Source organism: Trachurus japonicus, chromosome 19 (genome assembly GCF_045865225.1).
Source record: "Trachurus japonicus isolate A0001 chromosome 19, Traja_1.0".
NCBI lineage: Eukaryota > Metazoa > Chordata > Actinopteri > Carangiformes > Carangidae > Trachurus > Trachurus japonicus.
In genome coordinates this window covers 9110088-9129416 of record NC_140925.1, presented here as the reverse complement: position 1 = coordinate 9129416, position 19329 = coordinate 9110088, and the positions used below count along the sequence as shown (strand labels likewise).

The 19329-nt window shown below is 42.0% G+C and overlaps 2 protein-coding genes and 1 long non-coding RNA gene across 5 annotated transcripts in view; 1 reads left to right on the top strand and 2 right to left on the bottom strand.

The window, feature by feature from the left end:
• Positions 1-14105, bottom strand: part of ptprea (protein tyrosine phosphatase receptor type Ea) — a 53397-nt gene extending 39292 nt beyond the window's left edge. Inside the window, exon 1 of one of the 3 annotated variants that reach the window (XM_085761764.1) lies at positions 13887-14105. The gene's annotated coding sequence lies outside the window, so the exon portion shown is untranslated. The remainder of the gene's footprint in view (positions 1-13886) is intronic. The other 2 variants (XM_085761765.1, XM_085761762.1) reach the window with 2 other exon arrangements.
• A 1059-nt stretch (positions 14106-15164) lies between these two features.
• Positions 15165-16812, top strand: clrn3 (clarin 3). Its single transcript, XM_085761768.1, has 3 exons — positions 15165-15520; positions 15727-15912; positions 16081-16812. Exons 1-3 carry the CDS (start codon positions 15289-15291, stop codon positions 16350-16352), a joined length of 690 nt encoding a protein of 229 aa, XP_085617894.1. The 5' UTR covers positions 15165-15288; the 3' UTR covers positions 16353-16812.
• Positions 16813-18008: 1196 nt separating this feature from the next.
• Positions 18009-18934, bottom strand: LOC146967366 (uncharacterized). The gene is made up of 3 exons (XR_015034419.1): positions 18804-18934; positions 18271-18541; positions 18009-18164 (listed from the first exon to the last, which is right to left on the bottom strand). It is a non-coding gene; the product is annotated as an uncharacterized LOC146967366 (long non-coding RNA).
• Between the last annotated feature and the right edge of the window lie 395 nt (positions 18935-19329).

Sequence of the window (19329 nt, the reverse complement as noted above, 5' to 3'; positions counted from 1 at the left end):
GAGAGAGAGAGAGGATCAGTGGGAGTTACCATAAACAAAAAGTGAAGACAGGAAAATCTGAAGACCGAGGGAGGAGGAGGAGGAGGGAAGAGGGAGAGAGAAAGAGAGAGAGGGTGTACAGATCAGCTAGTGTGACCTGTCATTGCCCCACAAAAACAAATGACATCAGAGTAACTGCCAATCAGCTGACGTGACTCAGAGAGGGGCTGTTAGAAAAAACCACTCACTGCAATCACACCATGGATTAGTCAAATCTCACATTAACTCGCATCGTGTTTTAATTTTAACACAGAAATCACGTCCTGCGCCGCGGCGGCCTACAGTGGTGTCTGTTTGTTTGAACGAGCGCACGAGCCCAGCCTTTTATAAATCAGCCCTCAGTAAAGTGATTATACAAAACACCTCGGTCTAATTCAACTCCAGTCATATTAAAAGAGAATCAATTTAGAGGGAAAAGTTTAAAAGCAATTACAGTGGCTGGTACGAGTGGCTCTAATAAACGTAATTAGATGCCGCATGGGTGAAAAGACATAAACCATCACAAACAGCAGAGCTACAGGCGTTTCCACCGGCCAACAATCGCACTGTGGCCTTATTAGCTGGAATCATTGTCTGTCATTTGAGCAAAGCATGTTATGAATCTATAGACTTATAGCTTCTTTTAACATACAATTATGCAAGTGCAGTGTAAAACTTTTCAAGTTAGACCTACAACATAGGTCATAACAAACTGCCAGTGAAAGCTGTCACTTCAGGTAACAAAAGCACTGCTACAGACTAGTTATGAGAAGCTGAATGTTGCTGTAGGTTTTAGTCTGATTTTTCTTTTTCTTTTTTTAACTCACCACAAGTTTCACTTAGTTCTACAACTGTTATTGTAAACTGTATTATCTGCTGTGGGAGAACGGAAAGAGCTTGACAGGCAACAGAGGTTTTTTTTTTTTAAACCTCTTCTTACCAATGAAGAAAAGGAGACACACTGCATTTGTGCTGTGTTAAGATAACATCACCTGACAGCTAAGTTTCATTCTGAGCTCATTCAATATTTGCATAGGTACCAAGGATCAGTATATATTTTGTGTACTGAACGTTATACATCTCAGTTTGTCTATGTGGAGAAACGTTTAACATTATTGTAGTTGTTTCTTTGAAATCAGGAGATGCACTTCTTCCTCTCAGGGCGTCATACACTGGAGGATGTTGACAGAAAATCATTTCAAATCTGCTGAGCATCTAAAGGTCAAAAGCAAAGAGCACTGCTGCTAATAAACCCACCTACTGTTACAGAATAACAATCTGAACTCCTTGTTTACTCATCCATTTCTGTCACAAAGTAGACACAAGCCAATTTTAATGATCAAATATAGAGTGCTACTGAAGAAGGTGCCTCTCTTTGAATCGCCACTACTGCACCAGAAGTAAAATATACAATACACTACCTGATTTACTGCATGTTAATTCAGTGCAAACCAATGCAACTTTTTCCTGCTGATTGCAGAGAAAACGTTTCAACCAGCCGCTTTTGTAAGAGATAAGATTAGGCAGTGACGGTGAGTGAGCGCCTTTGCACACTGTTCTCCCCAGGGTGTTTGACATACATGAGCTTGTTCTATGGTGATCTGTATCAGACAAAATACCTCAAGTTTTGTAATGAGGGCCCACACAGTAAGACGCTGAGCTGCATGTTAACCAGGAAAAAGGCATGAAGAAGTGGGACATTATGATGCACTGGATCACTTTGGATAACTGCAGGTCTGTCTGGGGGGCAGCCAGATAAAAAGAGCTGAAATAAGCGCCCGTCAGAGCAAAACTGGTTTGGATTCATCATGAGACAAGTGTTTTCTTCCACTTAAACATCACTCTGATGGTAACAACTGTTTCCCTTTGTCCGATTTTTATTTTCCGAGCTAATCAATTATGGGTCTGGTCCATGTCAGAGAAATGACCCAGAGTCCATTGTGACGTCAACGGTCCAAAACACAAAGATTCAACACGCAGGGCTGTAAAATTAAAGGAACAAAACAATCAAGAATTAGTTTTTCACTCTTGATTGAAAATGAAGTGGAAAAATGAACTGATTATTATTATTATTATTATTACCAATTCAAGGATGAATGCTGCAAAATAAAGAGGCTGTGAACGTAGCTTATGTGGGGTTATATGCTGATCTAATGCAGCCTTCATCACTCACCCCCCAAAAAATTAAACCCAAACAAATTAGTTGAAAACTCAAACGCCATCATGCTGGCACACCCGTCACTTGTCATCATGTCTGGCACAAACACTGTGTGCTTTAAGAGAAGAGATCCCAGAAGCAGGAACCCCCTGCCACCAACACCCCAGCAGGATCTGAGGAAAACCTAATTGGACACATGCAAATGAAAGATGTGTTAAAAATTCCTCTTCATGATGGGGGGATGTATTTTGGCACCAGCAACCAGAGCTCCCTGTGTTTAAAGTCTCCCAGTTGTGCTAGTGGTTGTAGTCTGAACTGAATTATACACCCACCCCCCTTTCTTATATCTCTCCCTCTTCCCTCATTCTCATCATTTCCCCTCCACAGCTTACACCCAACCCCCGCCCCCCCATCCCTCCTATGTATTTCCACAATAACGATTTGCAGGCACAGGAATGCAGGGTGAAATGCATACATAGCCCCGGAGCATGTAGGATTTTATATCACACTTCACACTGATATGATAGTAACAACATGGGTGGGGTATAGCTATGAAAACAACCCCCTGTTTCACCTCTACCATATTTTTGGAGCTCATGGAAAATGACAGCCACGGTGGCGGCTAGTGGTATCAAGCTACCGCCGACAGACTAATGAAAACAATCAAGCAGAGCCGCGGGAGCTGTGCCTGTTTATGGGACAAGAGTGCACAGCGTTGAAGGACCCACTGCTCCCTGTTGCAGGCAGCCACACAGGAGGAGCAGCTCAGGCGAGTAGCTCTGGCTGAATAGGATGAAAATGGACTCCAACTAGTCTACACTAATGAGTTTTTGCCATGAGACTCAAGGCATCTTTCTGGCAAACTAAGCGGCTAACTAGTCCCCTGCTGAGGCCCAGCTGCTGGATGTGATACCACTGTAATGAATTGGTACCAGCACACAGCCTTATATTTATTTCCTGTTGTACTTGTGCCTAGTTGGACAGGCATCACTGATGGCTCAGAGCGCTGCGTCCACGTGTCGGATTTATTTTAAAAAACGCTGCCTGGTGCACAACAGACTGAACATTCGCCTCAAATCAAATACAACACAGCAACACAAAGCAGGTCCCTGTGTGGAGTCAAAATCCCACCATGCTGTGCGTCTTAACAGAGCCAGCAGCCATGCCATCCACTGCCTGCCTCCACATCTTAAACTAGTTCATCCCAAACAGTCATAAAAGACTGCAAATGAGGGAGTGTCTTAGTGTGTTCAGAGAGCAAGGCGTTTTCCCCCTCCAGGGAGGACAGATCTGATGATCAAATCCTTTCCTGTCTCCCTCTCTGCAGCAAACAGAGGCTGGTTTTTCAGTCTGGCATGTCAGCCATGTGTCACACTCTGCTGCCCAACAGCTTTGATAAAAAAAAATGTTTTAAAACGGCCTAAATATCTGCAGCCCTGGGAGATTACAGTTGCAAAGGTAAACAAGGAAATGTGGAGCTGATCACTGACAAGTTCCATATGTAAGCCTATGTTGCAGGAAACCATGTTTTATGCAGCAAGGCCAATCGGTTGATACAGTGGTATGACTGTGTTTTATAAACCACAAAAAATGCATTAACAGAGCAGGAAGTGGTGTGATATCTAAATAAGACCAACATGGGTACGCAAATGAGGCCATGCGGTGTGACGGTTTTCTAAAAGCAACAGTGTAATTCCAAGCAGGATAACAAATTAGTCATTGTGCGAAAGACATCACAGGAAGAAGGCCCACAGGGGACGGAGACTCGCAGCGTTAAAAATACATATACATATATATATATAATGTATATTTGTTTTCTGTTTGGGCTTCAGATGCAGAGAGAGTGAAAGCGGCGGGGGAAGAGAGGAAGAGAGTTTCGAACAATTCATAGTTCACCAACCGTAAAATAGAGGTTTTTGTGTGAAGAGCCACCCACAGCACTGGGCCGGGCCTACAAAGAGAAACTGTGTGATATTCAGCCACGGGACACACCATTATTATGATTACCCTGATCTCTAACCTCATTTGCCTCCATGTCTTGTCTCTCTAGGAGCAGTGGAGAAAACACTCAGGGTTTTTTTTTTAGCGACCGCTGCCTGTGATCCCTGCTCCTCGTTATCCATCACACATCTGTCTCAGCGTACGAGGTGCTCTGAAACGGGGAGGGCCCAGAGGACGAGTGGGCGGATGCAGAGCAAATTAGGCTGTTAACACATGTTGCTCGTTCATTGCAAATAGCGCTATATCCTCAACACTTGTGGTGCATTAGTTCTCCAAGCTCCAAGAGAAATCACAACTACATTTGGACTTGGTTCTGCTTTTCTTCAACACCGTGATGCTCTTTTGAGTGGGACGATGCCTTTGTTTTACTTCCATATGTTACACATTAGAGGTCGACCGATAGTGGATTTTTAAATTCCGATATAATAACGATAGTTTGGAGCAGGAAAAAGCCGATAGCCGATTAATTGGCCGATACTCCCCCCCCCACCGAAAAAAAAAAATATATATTAATTAATTTTTTTTAATTTTTTTTTTTTTTTAATAATAATATATAGCTATTAGCTACTGTAAAACTAAATGATGTGGGACACTGAATCATCCCTGGACCCTGTGAGTGACGAACAGCCAAACTCCACACGTGAGTTTGTTTACATCAGAACAGCTGTAGTGACGTGACGCTGCAGGTGAGGAGACTGTAACTAAACAGGACGTTAGCTCGTGGTGTGGTTACGCCGTACATTAACAGGTGACTGTTTCACTACAATCAGCCTAGGCTACTGTGTGGAAAACCCATAGACTGTGAAAAGAAAAACCACGCTGACGCTGTAATGATCGTGATCGAGTTGAACGAGTGTGTTTGGAGCTGACGGGAGGAGAGAAAAAAGAGAGCGAGACGCACGTAGCGGCCGTGATATGACGACCCCGGTCCCCGTCCCCGCTGAGGAGGAACTCTGCTGTTATGGAACAGGACCTAAACCAAGTCGAGTAGAGCCCATAGAGCCCAACTTTGTAGTGTAAAGAGCCATTATTGTGCGTCTGCCCCAACTCTGCGGCGCTCTCTCTTCCTCCTTCCCGTCTCTCTCTAGCTGTCCTTTCAAAATAAAAGCACAAAAAGCCGGAGGGGAAAAAAAAAAAAAAAAACACTGACTCGTGAGCTGGTGGCGGTGAGATATTTAGCGTGGCAGCCGCCACCACATTATCTATGCAGGAACCCTTATATGATTAAGAGAAAATACTACAGTGTTTCTCATTAAATAACAAGAGAGTTTGGTTCCAGTCAGCCCCTCCACCTGCCGCCTCTCTCTTACTGCGGTCGCACCGCACCTACAGTACCCTCACCTGGGTCACTTCTCTGCTGCTGCTGCTGCTGCACGCTGTCTCTCTCTCTCTCTCTCCCCTGCTCTGTGTGTGTGTGTGAAGAGCAGCCCCGCCCCTCAGTGATCAGAGAGACAGACAGCGGCAGGGAAGAAGCAGTTTATGGCGCTGTGGAAAAAACTGCAGCCATCGGCCACTATCGGAGCCAAGTTCAGCTGATTCCGATAGTTTGTAAAACGTCCTATCGGCGCCGATTAATCGGCCAAAACGATTAATCGGTCGACCTCTATTACACATGAAACTAAAATCAGTTACTACCATGACTTCCGGTATGTCTCACATCAATAGGTTATAAATCTTTTTAGTAGAGCACACTGATTATGATTCAATTACTAATTTGTACGATAATAGAAAATCAATCAACAATTGTTGTCTTTTGGTATTTTCTAATATTTCAAAGAAAAAATGATTAATTTGGGAAAGCATTAATCAACAGATTAAAGATCCCATATTTTCAAGGTGTTATATTCAGAAACTATTCCTTAAAATTAGCCGTCAGGTCTTCTGTGATTTGATTACTCCCAAAATAGTCAGCCAATCAGAAGGCTCAGTGGAAATGGCCTTTGATTGGTCACTTACAGTGTAAACAATGTTTCCCTGTCAGAACAGCACAAAAAAGTAAAAGGGACATATAAATGATAATAAAAATGAAAGATAATGATCTCTCTATGTATGGCATTGTTATCCAATTGCTTGTTCTCACTTCTGTATGAAACACCAAAGAGCTGAATCAGTAGTGGCATCAAAGCAGACTCTAATTAAGATAAACACATGGCGCATTATCGTAAGTGAATGGTGTGGATCTGGCGTCGTATCTGCCTGAGCACAAAAAAAAGGGTTTTGGCAGTGTTTACACGAGTGTTATTGTCATCAGTGTGCTTTCCCATTGGGAAAACATATTGTATGACCAAATGCTACGATGATTAGCAACATACAGTGCAGTGCAGTGCAGTATGATTCTGTTAAGCATGAAGTAGATGTATGAAATTATGAGATATGCAGAAATGGTTCACAACCCTTCAGATTAGATCTCCTCATCAGAAGGTCACCGTGACAGATTATATTCTCCACTCAAACTCATTACAGGTGACTTCTCGCAAATTTGTCATTTATTTTTTGATGGAAAATGTGACTGAATACTGACATTCTCTGTGGACCATGAGTGGCCAAAATTTAATCCAATATTTGCTGAAATATTTTAGTCACAACAACAAACAACAGACTGACAGTACCAACGCTAGAGCCATGTGGCAAAAACCAATATCAGCCAATTTATGATCATCAGATTTCCTCTCAAAAATCAATATTAATATCATAGACTACAAGAGCCCTTCACAGTCACAATGTGTCTACGTATCTGTTGGGCTCCAATTCAACCAGTTTATTTCTGTTGGCTTTCACCACTGGTTCTTTCCAAAGCAGCAGCCAGACAGGAATCTGAGAGAGCCCAGTATCATAACGTAAAAACTGAGAAGTCTTGCATCACTTGTTTTTCCTGCATCTCAATTAGTGTTTGCACTTTTTTCCTATCTACCCCACATCCAATCTCCTTTTAATCACAGCATGATGGTCTGATACCATCACAGAAGAACCGCTGAAATTACATCCTTAAACACCGATGAGAATTCAATAACATGAAGCTTGTTCAAGGTTCCGCCCCTCATCTTAGTTCCTACATGCCTCCTTTAACCTTGGTCATTTATATCATCCAGCTCAGCTCTGATTATCAGCCCATACATTAGTGCTTTCTGGCGCTTGCCTCAGCCATACATACCAATTAGCATGCAGGGCATGTCAGCTAACCCCTGACTGTGGGCTCACTGCCGCATCTAACTGCAGTCATTCAGACACATTCATCACAGTCGAAGGAAGGGGAAAAAAAGCAATGAGAAATAAGAGCCTCCACACTATAAAGCTTCCCCCAAGTTAAAAGGTGCCTTTAATGAAATATCTGACCTCTCAGGTCACGTCACATCCTTTTCAGCTTTACACAAAAAGTGACAAGCCAGGCAGCGAAGTAACGCTTGTCGCTGTCACTGCAGGCCTTTGTGATGTGATCAGCCCACTTGTAATTACCAAAGTCCCAGGAATACCAATGATAAAAGGAACCTTGGAGCAGAGAGTGAGTGAATGAATGAATGAATGAATGAACTAACAAAACGAGACTCCTTCTGTATTCAGTGAATTTACAAATAACAGATGGTGTGTTAACAGTGTTGTTCTGCATTTATTTGACATTATGATCAAATAAAAAGGAGCATTCCTTTGAATCGCCCAATTGTACTTGTGTGAAAACACATATCGACTCCTTCCCTGTGCCTTCAAACTGCATCGTATAACTGAAAATACATTATGTATATATTGAAGGGCTGACACCATGATCACAAACAACTCCCTGTGTAGCAGCCTTGAAAGAATGAATAGGAAATGGGCTGCTTTAGTAAGCATCCATTATTCATTAAGTACAGTACTCATCCATGTCAACAACCTCAGTGGTGACACAGCCAAATGTTATTTCCTCTTTCACTTTCTCTCTTGTAGCTTTCAGCCCATCACTTCATGATCATCGGCCAACACTAAACCTCCACTCCTACAATCCAGCTGTGTTTGATGTCAGACTTTGATCCGACATTAATGTCCCGGTGAAGACAGGAGCGTATGGAAAAATAAAAATCAGTGCATGTGCTGACATATTAGGTGGAGAAAATAAAATGATCTGGCTTCACATGCAGAGGCTGATAAGAAAAGTCACAAGACTGCAGGAGACCTCGATGCATCTGCAAGCAGGCGTCACAGTTTGTGGCGTTGGAGAAACGAGAGGGGGTAATCACTCTTTCTATATGCACCGTCGCCATGAGAGACACAGCCACGCCTGCTGCTTTTGGAGTCAATTAAAAGCCACTTTACACGTCTGTGTGCAAGAGGGAACATTTCAATAGTTCAATACTGTTTTAGGGGCTTATTTTAGGATGCATTAAACAACTAAATGAATGCCTAAGAGTGTTAGGAAACATCAATAATTCCAACACACATACATCTCAGTTTCACACTGTCTTTCATCTCTGGAGACATTATACATTTTCATAAATATCCTGCTATCTAGGAATGTGTGGGTGCACTGTCTAATGTGCATATAAAATGGACTGCATCTCACACTCGCATCAAACACCCCGCACCCGCACTCAAAGAAATCAACAACAGCAGAATCGTTTTGTTTGTTTTTCTTCCTGGCTGTCAAAGTGATATTAATCACATTCCCAGCCACTGAGTTGTTCTTTTGTTTCCAGCTGAAAACCTAATATTTGTTTTTTATCAGTCGCTAATTCAGATAAAATATGAAAGTGGGCTGATTCCTGTTTTGAGCCAGAGCTGGAGATGTTTGCTTTCACTTCAGTTAAATTGAGGCCACGTGAAGCAAAGGGAGCTATAAGCTCTTCTGGGCTCCACCCTGCTTTCCCCGAGCGGGTCACCAAATTAGGTTGCCATATTTCGGCTCTGATAAAAAAAAAATAAAAGCTCAATTCAATAAGAAGAATTTATGTTAAAATCACATCTGTCAACACACTCCCCCTTACCAGCAGCTGATGTTAAGTCGTACAGTGAGGGATTACGACATACAAGCTTTGGCAGTCTGTTGCCTTTTTCCTCAGATTTTTCCAATATGAAACGCAGACAAAAACATACACATCTCACATGGTTTAAACAATGTACTTTTCCCCCTTTGAGGCTCATAAACCAGCTGCAAGGTCACCCGCTCAATGTCCCAAATCTTGTCCTCCAAGAGCTTTGCGGTCTGCTTTGTAATGTGCTCATGTAGCGACTGACAGAAATACAATAGAGAAACTATGTGTTGCCTGGAGGGTGGGAATACACCCATATTACTACTAGACAGTCACTGTGGTGTGACATCATGCAGTATTTCCCCTGGGCTATGCTCTCTTATTCAAACCAGAAGAGCTCAACCTTATGTTTCCCAACCTCGAGGTTGGGAACTCCTAAGAGTCCTGAGATGAATCTGAGGGGGTCACAAGATACAAAAATACCACTATTACATGAAATCATGTTTAATTTTTCCGACTTGTCTGTTATTCTGCTCTTGTCTAGGCACTTTCACCTCTTCAGGCCTCCAGAGATAGGAAAATAAATAACTCTCTGGCTGAAATGCTTTCGATCTGGGGCCACGCTGAGGCTGCAAGTCCATGATGAGGGGTCACAAGTTCACATTGCTTCATTTAAAGGGGTCACAAGTCTTTCCTTTCTTTGTCCCCCCCCCAAATATACAATTACACCAGATGAAGAGTGATTATTTTCATTATGAATTCCTTCATTAATCAGGAAAAGAGTGAAATATACTCCTTACACTCCAAATGAAGTTATAACCCCCCCACATATTAAACTGTCTGTCATGTGAGACAAAGAAAAGCAGCTAATTCTAATAAAACAACCATCAAATGACTAATCACTGCAGACGTAGCTGATTGCTCATCACGACAATAATTATCAGGACAGACAGGTGCTACCTGTGGGACTTTGGGGGTTGTAGCACAATTTTGAAGTGACAGATTGATTTAATTTAACTTAAAAGTCCTTAAAAGATTCCCACTTTCTGTCTTGTGTCTCATGTGCTCGGCCTCACAGGCGTCTCAGAGGAGCTCACAATGCCTCCATTGAACAGATGGTGGGTGAGCTCTGACGCATCTGAAAAGGGAGAACCTTGATCTCTGTCCAGCTGTTTCAACGTCGCAGTGATCCAGCTGGGTCTTAAACACAGATGATAGTAAACAAACACAAATCTGCGCAGCTCCAGTTTGTGCACTTCTCAATCGCAGGCCAGAGTGGCAGTGACTCACTTGCCCTGAGCAGCGAGCGGAAATAGGCGCGCTGGCCAAGGATGTTGACACAGATATTTAATACAGCCGTCCTCTGATGGAGCCGCGCCCACTCTGTATCACCAATGTCCCATCTCTGGTGAGGCGATCCTACTTAAGTCCTGTGGGCAGGAAGCAATGCCTTGTCCACGTGCTCTCTTTCTGTTAAGGAATTTCTGTTCTTAAAAGATTTGGCTCCATATTTTACATTTTTCTGTGTTTTATTTGAAGTGTTGATCCATTTGAAGACATATTTGTGGTTTTAAGTATCAAAAATAATATCAACAGGTTAGTGAGCCAGTCAGAAGATATCAGGCTTTGATCCTCTCTACTGATTGGCTGGATGTTTTCTGTGAGATTGAATAAAACATATAACAGATTTCAGAGAAAACACCAAGAGAAACCAAATCGTGCAGGGTTGGAGGGTGAGTTCAGGTGGGCGGGACTTGAGAAATAGCTGAGAATGGTGACTGCTTTGTTGTTACATCACAAAGTTCAGGAAGTCCTCACAGTTCATTTGCAAGCTCAGGTTTCTGAATAAAGACTGTGCACATTTCTGTGTTGATACTTTCACAGTGCTAATATAGTTCCAAGACGTGCTTTATAATCAAATAGACATGAACATCTTTATACAGTAGAGTCCTTTAAATACTTGTCACACCTAATATAAGCTGCACAACCTCCCCCCGTTTTTGATTTTTTACTCATTGCCTGGTTACATTTTCATCCCCTCACTACATGAGTTCTTGAGTGTTTTATCATCACTAAATCATTTAAGCATGATGCCAAAATCCAAATGAAGACTGCAGGGTTTGCATTCTGTAGCACAAGCCGCAAGCGCAAACAAGCCCATGGTTGCAACATACTGCAGCTTAGAGTAATGTGCTTTAGCAAGCTTCCACTAAGGCAAGCAGAAAAATAACAGGTTGGATACAAATGCTGTTTGTATCAAAAAGGAAGATCTTACTACAACAATTCCCCATGCGTAATTCATGAGCATTTCTCCGAGGCTGGCTGCAGCCGTTTCTCCCGGCAAGTATCTGACAAGTTGTGGGTCAGACTGGGCTCATCCCTGATCCTTGTAACTTTATACCAATTAGTTCCTTCTCCGCCTATTTGAGGAAATAAAAAAAAAGAAGACAAAAAAAAAACATACCTTCAAGCAAAGTTGTGTTAATGTGGCTGCCGCCTCAGAGAGAGTACGGTGCAGCGTGCAGCTCAAAGTTAGAATCAGAGAGTTTCCAAGACTTAGCAAGAGGTGGAAAAGAGATAGATGGTGGGCGAGCTGCAGGGATTAACTCCAGGGCTGGAAATTTGGAGGTTTATACCCCAGCAAGCTGTGCAGCTCCAGGTATGCGCAACTCGCTCCTCTCCACCTCGCTGTGGATTTCATTAATCACCACATCTGTTCATTTCAGCACAGCAGCACACCCACGCTCAAATAACATGCACTTCACAAGCCATCCCAATATGGCATTTTACCGTTCTAACTAGAGCTGGGGAGAAAAAAAAAATAGATAGGAACATCTTGGCAGTGTGTTCAGCAGCAATTCAGTGGAGGTTGAAAATAGCGACTGACTGCGATTGTAAACCTGTTGAGTATTTGCACACTGGTACAAACAGCCTGCTCACACTTAGTTCTTCAATAATTCAGATTGCACATGATCTATATAGTTAGTTGATTCTGTCACGGCTGAGACTTGAGAGGAGAGATTAAACTCACTCCAGTGCAGGTACAGGAGCAGAATTTAACTGGAGTCTGGGACATCAATAGCAGGGAAGTAAAATCCAAATCAATCTGCCAACACGACTCATCAGGCATCAGTCAAATGTTACTGCTTCCTGCCATTTGTCTTGGCGAGCCCCTGACTGTTTATTTCATTGCATCCTCATTAGCCTGTGCCAAGGCGCTTGCCCATTCTCCCTGGGATCCACACAGTGGAGCTGAAATGGAGCCGATTCCACTCAATTAAAGCTCTGTGTTTTTTAAGGGGGTCAGTCTCAGGCTCGGCCGGGAAAAGGCAGCTGACCCTCGCTCGCTTGGCAGGTCGGACGTGAATGCTCAAGTTGAGCTGAAAACAAGTCGTGTGTCTGTGTGGCAGAATCACTGAGGATGAGCTAACAGTCGTTTATTATTTGCTGGAGAGACACAAGTTAAACAAATTAAAGATCAGCCTCCTTTTCTTATTTGTTTATTCTAGAGGCTCAGCTTGCAATACTTGTCTCGTGTCAGGTTGAATATAAGATTTATTTGCAGTAGTTTAGTGTTATGTCTCTGACAGCAATCACCTCAGCTCATTATCCAGCCATGCTGCCATGTGTGTCTTGACCTAAAGTACAGAAATAACAGAGTTCAAGCCTCTGAATGTGTCAGCACAGCTTCTATAGAGACCAAGTGATAAAGCGGGAGAGGAAGCAGACTGATTCTCTCTGTGAAACTCTGTGAGAATGATGTCTAAATTAAAATCTTATCAGGGGTACAGGTTGTCAAAGTCCATTCTTTTGTAAATGGTCAACGAAGCATAATCTCTGCCGTGTCTTGGTTCATTTAACTTTTCATTTCCACGGTCTGATTAGACAAAATGTCACAGGCTCCGTGCAGCGTTTCATCTCCTCGTCCTCTCTGTCCTGCCGAAGACAATCAGCTCCAGGGACGCTGGTGTCCCTGACCCCGACCCTGACCCTGACCTCTCTCTCCCTGGGGGAGGAAGACCTTCCTCATGGGGATTACTGCTGCATCCAGTGATTACTCACTAAGCAAACCGCAGCAAAATTGATTCTGCAGCTATCAAGCAAATATCAGACAAGTGTCAGATCTCAAGCCATAACTCATCCCCCTGGAGAGCAGCCCTCCTGCAGCCTACGACCAGTCTCAGCAGATCCATCCATGATATCTCAAGCCAAAAGCCCTCTGCTCACCGACATGTTGAAACTGGCTCAGCCGACACAGACATGCAGGACTCGAATATATATTTAAAAAAAAGAACATAACCATGATCGCACTGAGAAAAATGCAAAACAACAAACACACAAACGATGGACAATAAAAACACAGAGAGGGGAGATGAGGACAAAAACTCCAAAACGCTTGTTCCATTAACCCACATTGACGCACCGCTGGCTCAAGTCGAGGCAGGTTGTCAAACGAAGGGATCCCACGATCTGAGCCCACGGTGTAAGATCGCAGAGATTATTATTATAATCACTGACACATCCGAGCTAAACGCGCACCTGAAATGGACGTTTCAGTATAGGAGACAAATAAACCGTGCGCTGCTCTGCGCTGCTCTGCTCTGCTCTGCGTAACGCACAGGTAAATAACGCGGCGCCGTGGAGGTGGAGGGGGAAAAGGGAAAATGACAGAGAAATGTGGCGTTTTCCCGGCTCGACAGATGTCAGAGTGTCAGCAGCGAGGAACAAGACGCCGTGACGGGGAGGGGGGGGGAAGTCATCGGATCACTCACCTCCGTGGCCTCGACGTGAAGTCCAGAGCGCAGATTGTCTTGGAAAAGGCGAGGCGATGCTTCAGCGCTGCCGCCTGTCACCGGGAAGGAGGAGTTTGTGTTTACTCCAACATAACAGAACACACACTCACACACACATTCACTCACTCGCGGATCCTCTTCCTGTTTGGCGAAGAGAGGGAGCCACAGTCTGGCCACAAGCTTTATTACAACACGTGTGCCTCTTTATGAGCCCTGGAAACATCCACTGTGTTCCAGCCACTTCAGAAATGGTCTGTTTTTTGGTTGTTGTTTTTTTTTGTTAAACAAAACACTGAATATTACTGATCAGAAACAAGATTATTATTCAAATGATCTGTGGAGTATGTATATATTATAATGAGAAAAGATGAGAGAAAAGGGCCTTTTGCTTTTTTTTATTACCTCTACCAAGTTATATAAAAACTATATTCATGAGATACAAAACCAAATATTAGAAATACAATTTAAATTCCTATTTAAAATTGTTCTGTAAGAGTTTTATGACCACTGTATGTGTAAATTTATCTCTACACTGTCAGGTTGATAATCAAAAATAATATTATTAGTTTATGAGAGAAATGAAATCACAGCTTCTCAAATCATGTTTTTTTCTTGTCTTTTTCTAATAACTAAATTAATAAATTATTGATCATAAACTGACTCTCATGATCACTACTGATAACTAGGAACTCCTGAAGTGTCACTGGTTGCTGGGAAAACAGTGCACTCTTCCTCTTTTGCCACGTAAGGTGGCTTCACTTTGTATCATAAACCAATATCATATGTCATCATGTTCTCTGAAGTGATACCAACCACCTATATCATTACTTTAGTGCTTCATTGATACATGTGATCAGATCATATCATCCCTCTTCTCGTAACTCTTTTTGGTCTGAGATGGGTAAATAATTAATCTGCATGACGTTTTATGACCCTATAACTTCAAGAGGAGGACTTTGACTCCAGAAAGTTGTTAAAAATGTGTGCAGATCCTGAACCACAGGAACTAGAGTTATTAAAAGTGGTTGTTACAGGTTCTGAGGTCGTTTTAATCAGTATAAACCAGGATCCACTGTTCTGGTCCTTCATGATCCAGACACACCAGACGTGGCTCAGGTGTCATGTTTATCCTGCTGGTGAAATCTGGTCCCTACCATGACAACCAGCTCTGTCCGCTCCTTTGGAACCAAAGGTCAACGTCATAATCAAGAGGTTTTATGACCGCCAGTCCACATTTCACTCCACCCAGGTAGCCACAGTCATACACTGCATCTTTAGAGGATAAGAGGGTCCTAATCTGCTTCTGAGGCTTCATGTGAGCTTTTGAGAAGACTACACTGGGATTTTTTGATCAAATTTGTGCCTCTGGGATTCAGCGATAATGCCTTCCCGCACCAAGATTCTCCATTTCTTCATCAGTGCCAAGCTCACAGCGATATCTGTCGGGCTGATGGGGTTCAGCATGTCGACGGAGTGGGTCAGGACGACCATGGACTGTGCAAGAGAAGGAACGGACCACTTTAATGGAAGTGCCGTAATCACTCTGAATCTCTTTAATGGGACTTTGGCAAGATCCTTTTGCCCCTTGTTTGGAGGCAGTAACGGATTTAATGGTAACACAAACTACACACTACACTCTCAGACACATATAACATCTTTTTGTCACACACCATGTATTTTGTTAAAAATAGATGACAGGACCAGTAGCCTATAACATATCAGACCTGACTGGATCCCATCTTCAAATCACCAGCCAGAAAACATAGTTGTGTAGTGCCTTTAAGCCATCATAATGTTCTTGTGGTGTGTGTGTGTGTAGTGATTTCTACGTTGATAGAAAAAGAAATTACCTCCGGTGTCCTGTACGCCCTGGTGGTGTGCCTGTTGGCCCTGTGTCTGCTGTTCTCTGCTGGCACCATCCTTATCTCCCTCTACAACAGCGTCAGTAACCCTTATGAAACCTACATGGGGCCCATTGGAGTCTACGCCTGCAGCTCCATGAGTGGTAGGTGAAACACGTCACAACACAAAGCACCTGACCTATAGGACGACAGAAATGGTATTGTTGGAAAGATATAAGCGTAAAAAATCACTGATGAAGACATTGTGGTACAGTTCTGTTTCATTGTTTCATTTGCTGACAGCACAGATCTCATTTTTTTCTCCCCTGCAGCCTTCCTGTCACTTATGGTCCTCATCATATTTGTGGTGAACGTTAACGTGACCAGCATGGCTGAGGTTTTGGTAAAGGTCTATGCTGGGGAAGTCATCCTGGAGAACAAGACCACAGAGCTGCAACTGGGATACTACTTGATCATCCCCTGCATGGTGCTCTCGTTCCTATCCATTGTTGTGATATACATGTACGACCACGCAGCCTACAAACACAGGAGGGAGCAGCAGAGGCCCACGGAGGACGCGCCCAAGGAGATCATGATGTATTAATGGCAACAGAGTCTTGAATTTTCTGTGGCATTGATGAGCTGCTGCACATCAAGACTTTCTGGACTGTAACTCACTGTCATGAAAAATTACAAAGATTGTAGGTATGTACAGTAAAATATGGAAGTACTGCTGCAAGGATTATCGCTATCAATATATCACTTTAAAATATGAGAAAAAGTTTTATTGTTTGAGATTTTTAAATCTGTGTTTATTAATATAAATCTATTCAGGTTTATATCATTTATAAATTCCTTAGAGATGTATTTATTCTTTGTATTAACAATTCAGTGTTGGTTGGTTTAATGTGATGAAAAGTTTATTTTTCATAGTGAAATGAAATCTTCGACACGTCCAAATGTCTAAGAAATCAGATATACATAAACCAAATAACACTTTTTTGTTTGAAATGTGTCTGAAACAATGCTTTGCACAAAATGAGTGAATGTAAATAAACAAATGAAATTAGGTTGGTTCTCCTTTTCATTAAAGAATGGGTTTACAACAAATTTACCTGTATGTCATTCGATACTGCAAATTTAGCTCTTTTTTTTAGTAGTTGATGGGAAAATGTTTTTTTTCCCACCTAATATTTACATTAAAAAAAGGTGACAGGGGAGAAAAGGGTAAGAGACAATTCACTGATGTCTGCTGCCCTCTATTGCTGACAGGATGTAAATGCAAAGAGACAGCCAAACCAAACTTCATCAGGTGTAACACAGAAAAAAATGTTTTGTCTTCTTCTTTTTTCAGTCATTTTGAATAATTAAATGAATAACTGAGAGTTTTTAATTGTCTTTTCTGTCATGGGATACTTCTGACAAGAGAAAAGCAAACTATAAATATGACTGTCATTTATCTTTAAAATCTCTCAATATCTCTCTCTCTCTCTCTCTCTCTCACACACACACACACACACAAACAGTGACTGTGACATAACATGAGTTCAAATGATAAATTATTAACTATATCATAGTTGATATTGTTAATATAAAGTTTTCATACAGTTCAATCATCAGTGCCAACATTTGCATTTTCCACCACTCTTTGCTGGTTATCCACTACAGTAGTTGAAGCCAAGCCACTGTATAAATTTTACCAATTTTAAATCAAATGTGTTTTAAATATCTTAACTTTTTTTAAAAAAAATTTCTATTCTATTTTTATTTTCTAATCTTTATTGTAAGCCCTTTGAGACTTGTTCTTCGGGTGAAAATGCGCTCTATAAATACAATTTATTATTAAAATTATTATTATTATTATTATTAACTTAAGCTATTACAACTATTTACCATCAGTTTTATCTATTTTAGCTGCTTAGCTAGCCATAGAAATTGTATATAACTATTCATCCTTCTCTCCATTTAAGTAGGTCTATCCATTACTTTTAGACAGTCTTTTAGTCTTTTGAGTATCTAATATTTTAATCCTTACCAGGACCATTAACCAATTCTATTTCCATCAATGTTTATGCTACTTTTCCAGTCTAACTCCTTACTTTTACACTTTTGTCTGTTCAGTTGTTTTAAGCTAACCTCTGCTAGCTGACTATACTGTATACTGTGTTGTTCAATATGTTCTTTCTTTTTTTTTTCCATCTTATTAGGCTAGTTGACCTACTCTACAATATTTCCATATACTTCCCCTTTTGGCAACTGTTCCTCAAGACTCACAGACAGAGGTCGTTTGGATTACTTTACCTTCATCATTTCATGGCTCATGACAAAAGCAGGGATTAAGCTGAGCTCTTTAAACTTCAGTGATGCATTGCATCTTAACTGTATCCACTTCCATGTGGGATCAACCTGGAAAAGCCTTGATGAGAGATAAAGATTTATTAGAGACCTGTTTAATCCATTTCAAAGGATTTCAAGGAAACAAGGAATGGTTAATGCTGACAAATACAGTGATCCAAACAAACCTGCTGATTCTGGAGAAACTGAGAAAGATCTTGCAGAAGAGTCGGCGTCTATTGTTTCCTGGATCTTCAGACGGTCTCACAGTTGTGATTCACATGACTGTGTTGACATGTGAGTGGGGGGAAAGGTGTCCTGTTACCGTTTCCCGTGTCCCATCACTCAGGGCCCAAAGTCTGTTTGGACATGCCCTTTCCAGCACCTCTCAGCCCCGCAACGCCTTCTACTTGCCTTCAAAAGAACCACTCTTTCTTCAAGTCCTGCACTTCAAGGGACCTGCGGAAGGATGCAGCAATTTGCTTTGTGGTCGTCAGAGTGAATATGTATTAAGTTTCTCAGAATGCATGCTTTCTTCAATGCCTCTAAAGCATTTCAGACCAGACAAAAATTCTGTTAGTGGAGTCCAAAATCAAGCTTTTGAAGCATCAAAGTTTAATGTGATGCCAGTCAGAATCATGTTTTATTCATCTGCTCATTAAGTCTATCAGAGGCACTGGGTTTAAACAGGCTATTTTAATTTGAACATTTATTGTCTCACCTTGTGTCAAACTCCAGTGAAAACATTCATGATGCAGCTGTGACCAGGAGTCGGTGTGAGGCCGGGGCAGGTTGTATTCTCTGGAGGAGGCCGCGTCACAGCCGGTTTCAGCACAGCCCTGCCTGCTGTGACATTGATAAGAACTTCACAAAACAGCATAGATCTATCGGCCATTAGAGACCCTCTTATTTTAATTCTTTTTCCCATTGAAATTCATCAGTGACCCAGCCCGACCTTAGACACACTGCAGCCACTAAATAAAGTAAAAGGGAAAACACCTAAGTTTCACCTGATCTCTAAAATGATTCTTTTAAGTGAGCTGGTGCATGAAAACAGCTTTTTTTTTGTCATGATGAGAAATAACAGCGGGAATAAATGTTTTTTAAATGGTTGCCGCATCCCTTGGTTCTGAGCATCAACCTGTTTAACAGCTGCCAGAGGACACATTTAACTGTATCTTTCACTTATCTCCTCCTGCGTGCACTGAGGTGTGGAGAGGCTGAATTGCTACTGCGAGACCCCCTCC

Bases quoted from the DNA above. Each gene is read 5' to 3' on its own strand.
- clrn3 (XM_085761768.1), top strand. From the start codon at position 15,289: ATGCCTTCCCGCACCAAGATTCTCCATTTCTTCATCAGTGCCAAGCTC. The intron at 15,521-15,726 runs GTAACACAAACT...GTGTGTGTGTAG, and splicing joins AGGCAGTAACGGATTTAATG to TGATTTCTACGTTGATAGAA. The intron at 15,913-16,080 runs GTAGGTGAAACA...TCTCCCCTGCAG, and splicing joins CGCCTGCAGCTCCATGAGTG to CCTTCCTGTCACTTATGGTC.